At 40.3% G+C, this 15291-nt stretch overlaps 1 protein-coding gene across 1 annotated transcript in view; it reads left to right on the top strand.

Annotated features, from left to right (window-relative positions):
• Positions 1–10388: 10388 nt before the first annotated feature.
• bcap31 (B cell receptor associated protein 31) overlaps positions 10389–15291 on the top strand; it is a 28417-nt gene continuing 23514 nt past the window's right edge. Inside the window, exons 1-2 of the mRNA XM_067526699.1 lie at positions 10389–10544; positions 13480–13579. Of these exons, the coding sequence (XP_067382800.1) occupies positions 13488–13579 (92 nt within the window). The 5' untranslated portion in view covers positions 10389–10544; positions 13480–13487. The remainder of the gene's footprint in view (positions 10545–13479; positions 13580–15291) is intronic.

The following is a 15291-nucleotide window of genomic DNA, read 5'->3' on the forward strand; positions in this document are numbered from 1 at the left end:
TGCTATTAACACACACAGGTTTGTGCTAAAGATAAATGTGTTTGGTCATAAAACCATTTCCAAACAATTTGTTCATCTTCTACAGTGAGACAAATTATTCACAATAGTCAAGAGGAAAACATTCAAGACAGTTGTCAGTCTTCCCAGGAGTAGACGTCCCAACACGTTCACCACAAGGTCAGACTGAGCAACACACTGAGGAAAACAAAAAACCCAGGAGCAGATCAGATCTCACCTGAAGAATCCAAGTTTGGTTTGTTCACACTGCAAAGAGCAACATCAGGTCTGAGTCAAATAGAGGCAGAAAGTCCTGAGGTTTTTGTCCACCTGTGTCATCCAGGGCAGGACAAATGTCCCGTTTGACTCATTGATCAAACAAACTCCTGGGTCTTAACCGGTGAGGTCACAGCTGCAGCTCAGTCTCAGATCAGTTTCTTTGATGATGGGGGGCACCTTCAACTTTAGCTCTAGGACTAGTTACAGAGTCCTTAACATCGGAGGTCTGACAGTCACTGCGTCACCCAGTTGAGAACAGATTTATACAGAGTGTGTTTTTTCACCCTCACCTCAGAGTCAGACATCGGGGGGTTGTTATCATGGGAGGGGGCCATCAACAGAGAATGAAAACACCAAAGATAAAAAGGCTGAAAATGGATAAAACTGCTGCAGCTTTATGTCTCTCTCAGGATTACTGTTATCTGTGTGTGTGTGTGTGTGTGTGTGTGAGAGAGAGAGATAAAACTTTGCTGGTTTTAAACTTTGTCTCTGATTGACCCTTAAATGTACAAACACTTCCATTGTTCTTCACGTCTCACCTGTTCACCTGCCCGCTTTCTAAACTGTTTGTGTGTCTCTTGCATGTCTTGTCTCTTGTACTGTGTGTTTTTGTGTATTGATTCATGTTTTTATGGTACTTTTATGCCCTTTAATTTGCCTCCAGGGGACAAAAAAAGTGATTCGAGTTGAATTGAATTGATCCAAACAGGGAACATTAACGTTCCAAACTTTCCACATTTGGATCAAATGTTACGTTTGTAGGATGAATTGTAGGAACTGTGTGAATCGTTTCCCATCAGCGATGGCTCCTGACCTCATCCTGATCCTGCTGGTTCTTCAGCAGGTCTTGAAGTGGTTCCTTGTCCATCTCTCTTGTTTCAGACTCTTATATATCTTATAGATATTTTTTCTTTAGCTGTGACAGAACGTACAAAAATACTTCAGCATGGGTCCATATGTATTTGGACAGAGACACAGACCACCATGAATCAAGCGGGACTTGAATGGAGGGTTGGGTTTATACTGCAGGAATTTTTATTTACAGTCGCCCACTTTCAAATTAAATGGACAAACTAACAATTGTGAAAAAATATTCAGTTTTATTGTTTGGTTGAAAATTGCCTTCTGCAGCTTTTTGTATTTCTGCCTTGAGCAAGTGAAATTAAACTTGGCAGATTTAAAAAGATGAATAAAAACGGTCCCGGTGGTGATTGTGGTGATTAACTAAACTCACTGGTTTTGGAAAGTTTTCCACACGCTGAGCTTCTTATGTCCAAACAGGACCAAGACAAGACCAGCCATCCAGGGATTAGACTGTACCAACCATCATCTCCCTCTGAGCCACAGTTAATGAGGCTGTTCGTGTTTGTTAGTGAGATGAAAATACCCACAATCCCCCAGGAGAAAATTAGGCACCACTTTGCAGAGATTAGTCTGAGCTGCTCACTGCAAAAATGTCAATATTAATTAGCATCATTTAAACACTTTTACATAATTTCTTATTTACATTTTTAGATTCTTATTGAGGCACAGCCAGATCCCACTGGACCCGAGTAATCTCTGAGCCTCTCGTAAGGTAATAACACGCACTCTCCAGAGATTAGACCAATCCAGGACTGTTGTTCATTAATGAACATATTTAGGTCATAACACACAAAGGGAAAATAAGAGACAGTAGCCTTCCAGAGATTAGACACTACCCAGAAGTAATTATTCCTGAGAGATGTCCCTGGAGTGTATTATAAATGACTTAGCTTGTTTCCAAGTGATAGACACATCCCATGGGTGTGGTCTATTCTCAGTCGGTGACTGTAATGGGAACTGGCAACAGTAACTTGGATCAGACTAACGTCTGCTGCCCTGAAAGGAACCCAGACCAAAACTCACACATGTCCACAGGGACACTTTACAGCCCTGTGACTGAGGTTTGGATACAGACTAATCCCTGGACAAGTCCCTTTTATTTCTCCATGACGCAAAATGTCTCACACCTTATGTTGTTACATCCACAACAAGGACTTTCCTCCAAATTAATGCACTATTTTTATTTCTCACAGTGTGAAATTGTTCCATCACAACAACACATAGTGAAAAGTTCAGTGTTTGGCCTGTGCAAACTCAAAAGGATTAAAACATTGAAATGTGATTCCTCAGATCTAAGAAACTAGTAAAAAGCCTTTGCAGTTATGAATTAATGATCATTTCAGATCGAATGTCTCCAACCTCCGAGGATTTATAAGCAAAAACTTTCATGTGTAAAGTGAAGTGTTTCTTAACTGTAAAGTGACTAAAGTTATGATACTGTGATACTAAGGTTCTATGATAGAAAGTGAAAAATATGAAGATCCTCACATTATCATTTTTCTCTGATTTCTCACAGATCGCTTTCCTCTCAGTCACTGTCAGAGATGAAGATTTCCTCAGAAAGTAGGTGGGTGAACGTCTGCATCGACCTCCTCATACGTTCACATTTGTCCCCATTAAAACTAGCTGAAGTCACTGTTATCAGCCCCTGTCTGAATGTCCCCGTGAACTGAACACCAGAGACAACCACTGACTGAAAGTTAAAACAAGAAGCTCTGCAGCCTCATTTCTCTCTGATTCCTCAGTAGATTCGTGGAGGTTTATTCTGACATCACAATCATTTCTTCAGGAAGCGAAAAACCCGATGAACGATGTCGTTTGTTTCCTGTCTGAATGTTTAGATGTGGGTGAGTTAGGACAGACAAGGAAGACCACATCTTTAGTCTTTGTCCTGGCAGATGTCTGATGTCCTTGACATTTCCCTCCTCCTCTTGATCCACTGGCTCAATATCACTATTGTGTGTATCAATGGGAGCAAAGGGAACTCAAACACACACACACACACACACACACAGTGAAGCTACAGCTAATTAGCTAATGGCTCATAAAGGCTGTCATCCATTACAGCTTCTAATCAATCAATTAAACCGAACAGACAAGGATTTAATTGACCTGCTTCAGCTGCTTTGTTTTGAGCATGTGATGTGGTTACCGTAGCAACCAGACAGAAACGATGAGTCAGCAGCATGAGTGTGAGCTCACATTGTGACGTTAGACGTACACGTAGTGTAACACTGAATATAAAAACTCCATATGTGAACTTATGTTTTGGATGATAATTTTACAAAAAAGCATTAAAAACATCACTGGAGTTTTTATATTTTACTAACTGTAATGTCTGTTGATCCTGAACCTGCTCCAGCCTGTTCCTCTGGTCTGCAGGGCTCCATGTTTGATCCAGAACCGAAACACATCAGCGTGAAACATGTGAGTCTTCAAGTTAAGAAATGAGTTCAAAAATACAAAATTTAGTATTTTCTGGTGCCTCAACCCAAAGTCTATGGCTTCTTTGACTGGGTTTTTTGGTTCTGTAGTTAAGACAAGGTTGAGAGGTTTTTTATTCTACAACATAAAGTGTTAAATAATCCACTCCAACTATTTTTCAGCTTTTAATTACTTTAAAAAGTGAGACCACAGAGGTTGTCGGGAGCTTTAAATGTCATGGTGTCAAACACAGAGACTCATCTCCTCACTGATGCGTCTTTACAGCCTGGTTGAGTTTCTAACTCGCCATCAGAGACTTTATCACCCTCAGTAGAAGACGGAAGACACTGAATCTGACACAGACCGGACCATTAGTTGGGGGGCGGTGAAGTCATGTGGCCCTGAGGGACTTCGTTTATATGTTAACAACAGTGATTGTGTTTAAGCTTCAAAAATCATAAAGTGGTTTCACCTGTGAAGATGAACTCACTGATCAAAACCTAAACTTTCACTGAGCTATTTTCTGTAATAATCCAGAGGTGGATGTAAAAAAAATCACATCTTTTTAAGGGAATTTGCGGAGACACTAAGTTCAGAGTTGCTGCTGCTCAGCTCACATCTGTACTTCAGTGACCTATAAAAATGATCCTTTCCTCAATTTTGCATTTTTGACTGAATATGACCCCTCCCCCCTGATCCTCATCTTCCTGATGTGTTTTTGTAAAACACTGGAACTCTAGTACCACGGAACAATCTTTCTCGTTCGAGGACTGTCCAAAATGTCCAAAACGTCCTGCACTGTTGGTCTGAAGCTGTTAATCACAAACAAACAACCTGAGTGATAAGAGCCAACATGTGTTTGAACCCAGCTTCATCAGCAGAAGGTTCAGCTCTGTGTCTGTGATCCACTGGGCCTGGTGCCACCAAATTAATGAGACTTTATGGGCAGCAGTCCCAGAGTTAAAGCACACACACACTTTCTTCACATTGATGCTGTCATTGTGTGTCCGTGTTGTGTTGTTGCTGTGTGAGCTGATAAAACAGCGTGACGTCACTGAATGGACAAAGTTCCAAAATGAATCGTGATCACTGCACTTTTGATGATTAAGGAATAACTGCACTTTATTGTTATTTATTTAATTTAAGCAGGTAAAAGACCAACTGAGATAAAATAATCTCTTCCTCAATAGTGAGCTGACCAAGAAGGCAGCAAGTTTAAAAACACTGGTCACATGACAGTAATTCAAAAATGCAGGAGAATAAAGTGAGACAAAGTCAAATAAAAGATCTCTAAACACAGGAGCAGCATGTGGGTTCTGCAGCCAGAGTTTGCTTTAAGTCTCTAAGTCTCTCGGAACCAGGGTCAGGTTTAGCTGGAACTGAAGTACAGGCAAAACCGTAGACATGTCACCGTAATCAAACTGCGACAGAAACAAACTAATAACCAAACGTTTACGGGAAGAATATGAAAAACATGACTCAAGCCTTTACTTTGATTATCTTCATATTTGATTAAAATCACCAACTGATGAAAAGTGAAACAATGGCAAAAATACTTATTTTCTGTTGAACAGCCGATCAGAAAACATACATCTCCTTACATTTTCTTCTCCTCTGTCCATCAGACAGCAGGACAGACGGCTACAAAAAGGCAAATCTCTGCTCGAAGTTTCACTTCAGTTCCTTCACCAGGTGCTTTTGGAGAAACGTTGATGTGACTCAGATCGTGTCGTTGCTGCCTGGAGGTGACATCATGGCTCAGTGAGGTCACACAGTCACTGTACCAACACAGAATATTCTAGCAGCGCCTTTCATCATTAATACATGTCATCATTTCCACCTTTAACAGGGACAAATCTAAAGGGTCTGAACACGATGGAGATGTGAAGAAGTCGGTAATTTCTTTACAAAATGGGATCAGATCTCTGATTGGACGGTTTGTTCCCTTGTTCAGGGATAAAAAGGAAAAATTGACTTACAACAGGGTGTGTGGTGTTTGGGACATTTCACATTGTAAAACTGTCCTGTCAGCTGAGAAGTTGCTTAACACCCGAAACCCCTTCAAAGGAAATCAGACCGACGTCACACGTGAATTACTCGTGAATTTGGATTTTGTACAAATACAAATAATTCACAAATACAAACTTGAATCCTGTTCACTGCCCCCCCCCCCATTTTCTCTTTATTACATTATAGATACAGATTACATTACATTACATTAAAATGTCCCTGAAATCGTCCAGACATTGGTACATTTTTTGTTTTAATTCAATGCAACTAAAAATCCTTCTGTTCCTCAGCAGTTTCCTGATTGTTAAACCGCCTAGCAACAGCAAGCAGCTTCTGCATTATTTATGATTGGGTGGCAGCTGGTCACATGACACTGCTATATTTAATAAATAAAGTCTGGTCATCGTGTTAAATCACCTTCTCGCAGACACAGGATTTAGATCTGTGTTTTAGTCTCTTTGAAATGTGCTGATGTTTCTCTGACTTCTTTTTTATGTGCGGGAAATATCATGTCATGCCTCATGTCACCTGTTTTTATCTCAAAATGTTCTAATTATTACTGGAAGATAAAAGCTGATGTCAGTGCTGAAGATGAGCTGTGGTTCTGGTTGAGTGTGCTCCCCCTTTAGAACCCTTGGATCCTCCAGTTCTAGTTTCATACTTGGTCCTTAGCCTAGAAGAAGTCTGGTGATGCTTGTTTTGTCCTCAAAGGACGTTGAGACATCAGACACAGTGAGTAGTTTTAAATGAAGGGGCCTAATATGGTTCAGTAAATACTTCTTATAATTTAGTTTTGGTTTTGTTTGTGAGTTGCACTTAGTGCATGAAAGAGACCTGCTTCCCATCAGCCCTGGGAATGACTCAGGGATCCCTGTGGAGGAGCCTGAAAACCACCTCCTTCACATTATTATCATGGTTATATCTATGGGTCAGTAGGTACCTGCTGAGCAGACTGATAGGGTTCGAAGCAAAATACACAAAGTACACTGAATGTGATCACTAACAGTTTTGTTAACTGGTCCATCTCTTTCCATGTGTCTACACTTTCCATGCTGAAACTACTGCACAACTAGAAGAGAGAGTGATGGCAGAGAATGGCTGATAAAGGAAGTTCTCTTTATTTATTTATTTTTTAAAACCCTGTCCTTGTTTCGTCTCCTTTTCAGATTCTCTCTTTGATTCCATCCTCTGTCCTGTATTTCATTTCCTTTGTATTTGTCTCCTTCCTTATTTGCTTCTTCATGTTCTTTCCTTGTGTCCTTTCCTCGTTTCCTCTCTTTTTTCTGTTCCTCTGCTCGTTTTCTCATTTCATTTTCTTCTTATTTTGTCTCCTCTCCATCTTTTCTCCTCCGTCCACTCTCACTCCCTTTCTTGTTTCCTCACCCTGGTTCCTTGTCTCTCCTTTTTCCTCTCTTCTCCCCTACACTGCTTTGCTCTCCTTTTCTTCTCATTCTTTCCACCTCTCTGCATCTCCATCTTTTTCTTCCTCTCCTTTCCTTTCCTCTTCTTACCTTTCTTCTTCTTCTCTCCATCCCTCTCTCCTCTCCAGAGTCCATTCTTACATTATGTCTTCCTCCTTGTAGCTGTATTTCCCTAATCGTTTTATCCCTGCACCATGACTCAAACACACACACACACACACACTCCAGCAGAAGGACACATTAGCCCCTGCATGAACCGCCTGAGCTCTGCCAGGATCAGGGGGCTGCACAGCGCTGATAACAACACACACACAGTCAGGAGCTTTGCTCGTCTGTGGTTTAATGTTGCAGCTGATCGATGAGTCTGAAATATAATTCTGCTCAACAGACGACAGCTCAGAGACAGAATCCAACAATAAGAGGGTGAACACAGTCAAACATGGACGACTGTTGCAGTTTAAGATCCAATTGTCCCAAAAATGTATATGTGACAACAAAGAGGGTGAAACCTGGACTTCAGAGGATCAGAGACTCGAGGTTCTGCTTTATGAAGCTGTCAGGAACACAGACTGTGAAGTGATGCCAGCGCCTCTTACAGGCTGCAGGGTTCATTACAGCCTCAGAGTCTGACCCGTGGTGGAGTATTTGCTACGGAACAGATCACTGTGGTGGGATGTTTGCTCCTTAGTCTGGTGCATAGAGTCAAGAATATGCTTTCTGCTCACTGTCTGCCAAAATCACTGGTTTTGCCTGTGTTCCCTACAGAAAAGTAGTACAGCTTTTGTGTTGTCTGTGGTTTCTCTTGACCTCTCTCTTGTATGAGGAGTTCACACCTTTCTTCTTTCATTTCTGGCTAAGATCCTTCAATAAGGATCTTTCAATCAAATCTTACTTTTTTGTCTTTTTTCTCCTCCAAACAACCTTCCTGATGTCAGCTAATCCAGTTTAAGAGTTGGCAAAAACTAGAAGAAACAAAAAACTAAACTAGTAAAATAACGGCATACACATAGAAGGGTCAGTAACTTCTTTTGTGTGTGTGTGTGTACTAATCCTAGTACACCAGGTCCTCCTGTCCACACTCTCTTACTTAGGAATCTCTGGTATAGCTCTGATCTGGCTTAGGTCTTAATTATCTTGACAAACCTTCAAGATATCCTGAGAGGGGCTCGTTAGTAACTCTCTCATCTTCCCCATTTGGTGTGCAGCAGGGCTCAGTTCTTGATCCTCTTCTTCTGTCATCCAGTCACATGTCTTTTCTTATCGTTTTGTAGACCATACAGAGGATTGTCCTCGGCCACCTCCGCTCCCAGGTGAGCTCAACGCTGGACCTATTGCAGTTTACTTATCGACCTGGCATTGGGATGGATGACACTGTCATCTACCTGCTGCATCGGCCCCTATCCCACCTGAAGTCCCCTGGGAGTACTGAGAGGGTCATGTTCTGAAAAAAAAAACACCTCCTGAACTCCTAAACACCAGCAAGACAAAGGAGTTGGTGATTGACCGCCACTAGTCACACCGGGTGAACATCCAGGGCTATGGTAGATAGTCTGAACTTATATAGCGCTTTTCTACCTATTGGTACTCAAAGCGCTTTAGACTGCTTCTTATTCACCCATTCAAACTCACAATAACACACACAGACACACACACACACTCACACACTGATGGGGAGCTGCTATGCTCCCCCATCAGCTGGAGTTCAGTGTCTTACTCAAGGAAACTTGGCCATGTGACCGGGGGTTGATACAGCAACTGGGGGATTGGTGGACAATCGCTCTTCCTCCTGCGCCATAGTCGCTCCAAAGGGCTCAGACATGGAGTGTGTGGACACTGTCCAACAACACTGAACTTTGCACCTCATATCTGTTCCTAGTCCACCCCTTTGATACGCACTGTAGCTGTTTCACTTGTAAATGATCAGTTGCTCAGTTGATGTCCGGTTTTCACTGTTGTCCTTCGTCTGCGCTCAGCTTTCCCCCGACTTTAGATGCTGCTTTAGTCTTCCCAGCCAGAGTTTTAGTTGAACCCTCTTTAGCAATTCTAGTCCTTGCGCTTCTAAGTCCAGGTCAGCCTTTTGCCCTCCTCTCAGGAGGGATTTTAAGTTGTATCCTGTGTTCTTCAACAGTCTGTTATGCCTCACACCCCCGCTCATAGGTTTGCCATTCTTTAGTTTATGTATCTACATTTCTGTGTGGACTCTGACTTTAAGTTTTACTTACCCAGGTTAACATTTTTCTTTATCATTTTTTATCATTTTTTGTTACTGTTTTTGTGTTTTTGATACTTGAGTCTTTTGCTTTAGTCTTATGTTTTTTTTTCTATAGTCCTGTTTTGTGTTCGTTTCTGATTCAACTGCTGAGCAGCTTCTCCTTTGTTACATTCCATAGAAGCCCATTTCTAAAATTTACTTGATTCCAACCTCCTTCTGGAGGTTTGTTTTTCTGCTTAAATTTCACACTAAAGATCTTATTTCACATTCCCTCTCACTGTCGGAATGGGTCCATTCTCAGACACAAACTCTGCCACAGGCAGGAACACATTAAATAAGATGATGTGACCTCTGCCCAGCTTTGTTTGGTAATGTTATTATTCCATCTAATACATGTTGTTGTTGTTGTTGTTTTTTGTTTTACAGTTAATTATAATAATAACTTATAAAACTGGGGTTTATCACCAATTATAAAACTACTGTTTTAGGTTGAACCAGATTTATCTTTATAGTAAATGTTTTGAACATTTGTATCTTTATGTTTGCAAAAAATCAGTTACAGTTGTTTTTTTCCTCAGCTCCACCTTGACGTCACAGTTTAGTACAAAGATCGTTTCTGCAATCAGTGTCTCCCTCTGGTGGTCATGAGCGGGAACTTGGTTCAGAGGGATAAATAATACTTGCAATGATAATAAATAATAACAATTATAAAATATATATTAATTAATGATCCTAAAAATGCATTAAAGACTAATACATTTTACTGTGGTTATTGCGTATCTGGAGTGTTGTCAGCAACACATGTTTCATTAATAAAAATAAAAATTATTTGAATGATTTAAAATTGGTGACCACTGTATAGGAATATCAAATAAATTATTTATCAAATTTTAAATGATATAAATGATGAGTTGGCCTCTGGCTGCTACAACATGACTGCAACAATTTATTGTATTTTTCATTATATTTTATTATTTATTCTTATTTATTTAGTCTTCTATTACTGTATTTATTTTATAGTTATATTTAAGTCTTCTGAATCACCTGGAAATATTGTCTAGAATAAAATTTTTCATGTCTTATCCATATTTGTCAATAAAGTTGAATTTAAAACGAAATAACTGTGACGCTGTGAGCTTACGTAATTGGCCACGCCCCCAGTATCGGAGTGTCCAATCACTTATCGGCACCAGGATGAGGTGGCATTAAAAGCCGGAAATCGAAATTGTTTTCAAACGAAGCTAAGCTAACGGGCTAGTTGTAGCGATTGAGCAGCGACTGTTAAACTGAGCGTCAGTGTGTTGGAACATTTTGCTTAAATCCGACGTCTTTCTAAGGTGAGTTCTGTCTGCCCAATAATCAAACACGTAAATTAAGAAACTGTTGGAGCTAACATGTGCTAACTGTTATTAAGTCATTAATTAACAGTTATTGGTTGCTAGTCTGGCGCTAAATTACCATTGATTTGTGAAAAAGTAGTCTTCGTTAGTACTCCTGTAAGTGGATTCTCGCCTTGTAGAACTTGGACTTATTGCTAACGTTATTCAGGAAGAATCCAGACCAAAACAAACCCTGGGCCCACAAGCCAGCTGGCTAATTCACCGAAGAATTCCAGTCACGTTCCAGCAAATAGATGGGACCATATCCCCCGTTAGCAGATACATTTTGCTGTAGATGGTTCATAGGTTGTGACATTTTAAATTGGTGAAATATTAAGGAAACACAATGATGAACTAATACAGAAATCAACAAACACCAACTTAGGCTTGGTGATTAGTTTGGTTGCGTTAGTTGGTGTAACTACCTCAAATTTGTTTCATAAGGTAGAGTCCTTAAAATTGATCAGACTTTAGTTGTCATAGTTAGAAAATTGTGTTCGGGGTTTAGTTGTTAGCATGTTAGCAGTCAACAGAAAGTGATCCTTTAATTACCACATCCTAACATGAATGTAGTATTGTTGGATGGTGGTTTTACAGGAGTTGCAGCATTGCATGACACAACTGCTGTGAGCGGCCACACCCCTCAGCACAGGGAGAAAACTGAGCCTGCGGTTCAGAAGCTGAGTAAGAAAAGAGCAAATCGTTGATATCAGCAAATCAATATTTTCTGCTTATTTCTGTCATGTAGAAACTTATCTTTTAGACTATTGGTTGAACAGACAGAGCTGATCCTGAGACATGAGACATTAGACATTTTGACCTTTAATACCCCAAATAGTTCATCTGAAGAGATTGTCCTTTAGTTCCACCACTTCTTAAAGGTTGTTAGGCATCCTAGTTAAAATCTTAACAGTTTAAAACTCCAGTAATTCACTTCCTGTACACAGACAGCAAAACAATCAAGTTGAGTTTACAAAGGCCTACGTTTGTACTTGAGTAAGTATTGAAAAGTCAGTTTCAGTTTTGTGAAATGTTTAATGAAGTTGAACATTTTGATCAGACAAGCCAAAACGGTGTATTAAAACAGATGTTTCCAAAGGTACTTTACAGGGGATTATTTCTAATGCAGTTCAATAACAAGGTTACAAATAAATATTTGTACCTAAACTTGTCAAATTTAGACACAGGTTCAGATTTCAGTGTAACAGAAGTCTCCTGGATAATGTGGCCAATTCATAGGGTTATGTACTTAATTGTATGTAATTTAAGGCATCGCTTCTGCAGTCTGCCTTGGTAATTGCATCCACTTTCTTATACTTTCAATTTTTTAAAGATGAGTTTAAAACCACTTTTCAGGAAATGCATAGCAGTTTTTAAGAAAAAGTATAATTGTTTCAAAATCAAAAATTGGGAAGAGGGACAAAAAGAAGTTAAAAATGTAAGTGTTATAATTGTAAAGTGCATGTGTGTGTCTTCAGACAAATGTGAATAACAAAGGTCAAAGTATTAGAAGCACTTTAACATTTTATGTGGATTACAGTGAGCAGGACTTGCTTGGAGTTTTTGTAGATGTTTTACCTCCCGTTTAAAAAGCTTCATTGGTTGTGACAAACTAGCTTGGAGACGCAGGCCTATAAATGCTGGAGTTGTTGACACTTGGTGGCCATCTGTGGGATGTCCCATCCCGCTTTCATGTATACACCATAGAGTCATGCACTGGTATCAGTGACTGATGTCACAACTGAGGGAGACCTACAGCAACTACAGCTTTATCTGGGAAAAACAAATTGGATTACCTACCTCTATCTCCAGACTTTCTGGTCATTAAGTGTTTTTCCCCAAGTTTACAGTCATCCGGTATGTGCTACTTTCAGACTAGAAATCTGTTATAGTTGGTGGGAACAGTCTGTATGTGTGAACGGTTTAGTCTTTGACCATCTTTGCTAGTCTTTAGTGAGGTGTTTAAGGACCATACAGAGTGTAGGTCAACTGTGTATCTACTTCTGTAGATAAATTATCCCCAAACAATCAGAACGATCAGTTCTTTTGAAATTGAGCTAGTGGAAATTCCAATTGATTATATGTAACCATTAGCCATCGGATTGATATGGGTGTGCATATGAATTCAGACTAAAATCAGAACACTTCAGAATTTCAGTTTCAGAGCAGTGGCAGTGATTTGGTAGCTGCAGGCAAACTACTACGGTAAAAATGCATAAGTCCTGTAATATTTATTTTTCTTATCAATGAGTATCAGCACAGTCTACTTGCATTTACTTAACACTTGTTCCAGGTAAAACTTTTAGTTCCCATGCAATGTTAGATTATTAATAAAGACAAGTGTCAGTAATGATCTGGGCTCACATTGTCAGATTGTGTTTATAAATGCACACTTGCTACTTTTTTTTTCTTTACAGTTGCAGCTATAATGAACCAACCCGCTCCTTCCTCTATTCCTGCTGTTACACTACTCAAAAATATTAATTAAGAGAGATGGATGGATGTATAGTAAACATGAGAAAATGGGATGCAAGCGAGTTTTTTTTCTTTATTTTTTTTATCAGGAAAAAAGTAACAAAGTAAAGATGCCAATTGCTGCAGAGCGAGAAAACCAAATCAATGAGGAGTAGTGGTACAGTTAAAATCTACACGATACAAATCTTTACTCTGCAGTGGTGAAAGAACTGCACTGAAAGTGTTTGATAAGTGAGTTAATACAGTGTGTTGGGGGCAGGACATAATGCAGAAATCTGAGCCACTTGGTCAGAACTGTAAAACCCTTACAGATGAAGTGAAATGTCCTCAAGAATTACAAGAAACCACCTCTTTAATTCAGCCTCTGATAGAACTTGGAGCTAGATTTAGGTGACACCTGCTTTTGTTCTCTGTTCAGGAGTCAGAATGAGTCTACAGTGGACGGCAGTGGCCACCTTCCTGTATGCTGAGGTCTTCTTTGTTCTGCTGCTCTGCATTCCCTTTATTTCACCCAAGAGGTCAGTACCCACCTGTGATGCTTCTCATTTTTGCTTGTTATAAACAGGAGACCCTGAGGATGATAGTGGGCAGCTAAAAAACATTCACTGAAATGAGAATTTAGTTTGCAATTTTAATCATTTATCATCTTGCGCAGGGATGTGCTGTTTATACCTGTAAATCTTAGTGGTATTGTGAGAACTGATTTGTATCTTTCAGGTTTGCATGAGGCTGGTTTTAAACTGTAGTTTTCAGTCTCATCTCAAACAGAGCAGCTCTTTGAGAATGCGTTCAGATTACAGGCCATCAGACCTCATGACTGGAAACTGATGAGTTCTGATTAACTCAGGACAGAGCACAGAGACTTTACTGATATCTGAGCTTTTGTCACTTTGTTTTTTCATGTTTAAATTCCCATCAAAACTCTTCACTGAAATACAACTTAGATAAAACAATCTTCCAATACCATGAGTAAAAATCCAATGATCATGATGATAAACTGATGGGTTTAACTGTTCTCATCCGTACTTTCACCCTGTTATACGTTAGCAGAAGAGTTAGTTCTGCTCTCCAGGTTGGACCTAAACATGGAAAAAATAATTAAATGAGTTTGGAGCCAGATTTCCGCATAAGATGGAGTAATGGCCCTCAGCATCAGTCATTTAAAATGGATCATATTTCTAAACTTAAACAAACACCAAAGTGATATTAAAGACCGTAAACACAAGAAACCTCTTGTAACAAATATGTGCTTTTTTTTTTTTTTTTTTGTCCTTTTGGTGCAGTAATTACTCCCCCACCAACACGGACATCATCACAGATGCAAACTTCTTCTTCTTTTCCTTTCGGCTGCTCCCTTTCAGGGGTCGCCACAGCGAATCATGTGCCTCCATCTAACTCTGTCCTCTGCATCCTCTTCACTCACACCAACTAACTTCATGTCCTCCCTCACTACACTATGTACACTAAATCTCCTCTTTGGTCTTCCTCTAGACCTCCTGCCTGGCAGCTCCAACCTCAGCATCCTTCTACCGATATATTCACAGTTTCTCCTCTGAACATGTCCAAACCACCTCAATCTGGCCTCTCTGACTTTATCTCCAAAACATCTAACATGAGCTGTCCCTCTGATGTCCTCATTCCTGATCCTGTCCATCCTCGTCACTCCCAAAGAGAACCTCAACATCTTAAGCTCTGCAACCTCCAGCTCTGCCTCCTGTCTTTTCTTCAGTGCAACAGTCTCTAAGCCGAACAACATTGCTGGTCTCACCACCGTCTTGAACACCTTTCCTTTCATTCTCGCTGATACTCTTTTATCACACAACACACCTGACACTTTTCTCCACCCGTTCCAACCTGCCTGCACTCGCCTCTTCACCTCTTTTCCACACTCACCGTTGCTCTGAACCGTTGACCCTAAATACTTAAAGTCCTGCACCTTCTTCACCTCTGCTCCCTGTAACCTCACCGTTCCACCTGGGTCCCTCTCATTCACACACATGTATTCTGTCTTGCTGCGGCTAAGCTTCATTCCTCTGTTTTCCAGAGCAGACCTCCACTTCTCTAGATTTTCCTCCACCTGCTCCCTGCTCTCACTACAAATAACAATGTCATCTGCAAACATCATAGTCCAGGGAGATTCTTGTCTAACCTCATCTGTCAGTCTGTCCATCACCAGAGCAAACAAGAAGGGGCTCAAAGCCGATCCTTGATGCAGACCCACCTCCACCTT

The sequence above is a fragment of the Channa argus genome, chromosome 13 (genome assembly GCF_033026475.1).
Source record: "Channa argus isolate prfri chromosome 13, Channa argus male v1.0, whole genome shotgun sequence".
NCBI classification, from domain to species: Eukaryota; Metazoa; Chordata; class Actinopteri; order Anabantiformes; family Channidae; genus Channa; species Channa argus.